This window comes from Rhinoderma darwinii, unplaced genomic scaffold, assembly GCF_050947455.1.
Source record: "Rhinoderma darwinii isolate aRhiDar2 unplaced genomic scaffold, aRhiDar2.hap1 Scaffold_672, whole genome shotgun sequence".
NCBI classification, from domain to species: domain Eukaryota; kingdom Metazoa; phylum Chordata; class Amphibia; order Anura; family Rhinodermatidae; genus Rhinoderma; species Rhinoderma darwinii.
The window spans coordinates 100,983-102,835 of record NW_027464230.1 but is presented as its reverse complement, the minus strand read 5'-3'; the positions used below and the strand labels follow the sequence as shown (position 1 = coordinate 102,835).

The 1,853-nt window shown below is 52.3% G+C and overlaps 1 protein-coding gene across 1 annotated transcript in view; it reads left to right on the top strand.

The window, feature by feature from the left end:
* Positions 1 to 353: 353 nt before the first annotated feature.
* Positions 354 to 1,853, top strand: part of LOC142728078 (coiled-coil domain-containing protein 102A-like) — a 58,692-nt gene continuing 57,192 nt past the window's right edge. Inside the window, 3 exon segments of the mRNA XM_075849096.1 lie at positions 354 to 1,081; positions 1,394 to 1,406; positions 1,409 to 1,568. Coding sequence (XP_075705211.1) covers positions 548 to 1,081; positions 1,394 to 1,406; positions 1,409 to 1,568 — 707 coding nt within the window. The 5' untranslated portion in view covers positions 354 to 547.

Sequence of the window (1,853 nt, the reverse complement as noted above, 5' to 3'; positions counted from 1 at the left end):
CATCCTGCTCTATACCGGTCACCGCTTATCTTCATCCTGTCCCAATACCGGTCACCGCTTATCTTTATCCTGCTCTATACTGGTCACCGCTTAACTTTATCCTGCTCTATACCAGTCACCGCTTATCTTTATCCTGCTCTATACCAGTCACTGCTTCTCATCCTGCTCTATACCAGTGACCGCTTATCTTCATCCTGCATTATACCGGTCACCTCTTATCTTCATCCTGCTCTATACCGGTCACCGCTTATCTTCACACTGCTCTCTCCCGGTTGCCGCTGCTCTTCACGCTGATCGTTTCTTCTTCTTCCAGACCAGTGAATTGATGATATTTCTGCTCTTTGTCAGGTGTGACTTCTCTTCTCCGCCCGGACGTCAGATAGTGGAGCGACTCCTCGTCTTCAGCACTCGTCAGGTTACTGGTATTTTCTGGTCGCTCTTGTCCCGGCGCCGTCTCAGGGGGTTCAGTGTCTCCAGTTTCGGGAGCCCATCCCCCTCAGACATTAATGACTCCTCCCCCTGGGCAGGTAACCGCTCTGTGGTCACTATGAGTCAGAGCAGCGGTCCGAGCCCCCGGCTGGTGGACTCTCCTCTTCTATTGCAGAGCTCGGAGCTCCTCTGTAGTTTGGGAAGCGCTCCGCCTGAACGGATGCCACTTCCAGACTCTCTTACCCCTTCACCAAAGAGTCTTCCACCTTCTCCCATCCCCCACACTGCCGGTCCTTTGTCTGACGGAGACTGGGAAAGTCGTGAGGAGCTGCGACAACGAGAACTAGAAGAAGCCCGGGCGCGAACGGCTCAGATGGAGAAGACCATGCGCTGGTGGTCCGACTGCACAGCCAACTGGAGAGAGAAGTGGAGTAAAGTCCGAGCCGAGCGCAACAAGGCCAGAGAGGACGGGGGGCAGCTCCGCAACCGACTGGAGGTCCTGAGCAAAGAACTGAGCGCCCTGAAGAGGGAACGGCAGGAAGTCGGCACCGAGGTGGAGCAACTCCGCAGAGAGGTGGAGAGACACAAAGAGCAACTGACCGCCGAGGAGCCGGTGCGGGACGTGGACACCGACAAACCCCTCAGGATCAAGGTTAGCAGCCAGGGATATGTCAGGGGGTCTCACATCTCCTGTGGTTGCTACTAAAGCTGCAGCCGCTCTCTTTCTGTGCAGCGTTACTGCCGTGTGATTGCGGTTTTTTCCTGGTGATCGGCAGATGTTACTTTTACAGGAATGTCACTGTTCCCGGGCACAGAGGCCACCACGGATTTCTTATTTGCAGCTTGTGCAGCAACCACAGTAGATTTAACCATCTGCGCAGGAGATGAGGTAAATGAGACTCGTGCAGGCGTCTCCCCCTCCCGCGCCAAACTGCTTATTCTCACGGCCAACTTCTGATTTCAGGAGCTGGACGTCGAGAAGACCTGCGACCAGAGGGCGGTGAACAGCACAACGGCAGCCCGTCCCGCAGCCCGAGACCCCGGCACTGGGAGGACCCCACTGACGAGGAGGCACCGAAGATTACTGCCCTGAAACTGCGACTAGACGAGAGCCAGAAGACTCTTCTACAGGAGAGAGAGTGAGCTACAAGCTGTATATATGGGCTGTATATATTGGATGTATATATGGGGTGTATATATGGGATGTATATATGGGGTGTATATATGGGCTGTATATATTGGATGTATATATGGGGTGTATATATGGGCTGTATATATTGGATGTATATATGGGGTGTATATATGGGATGTATATATGAGATGTATATATGGGATGTATATATGGGATGTATATATGGGCTGTATATATGGGGTGTATATATGGGATGTATATATGAGATGTATATATGGGATGTATATATGGG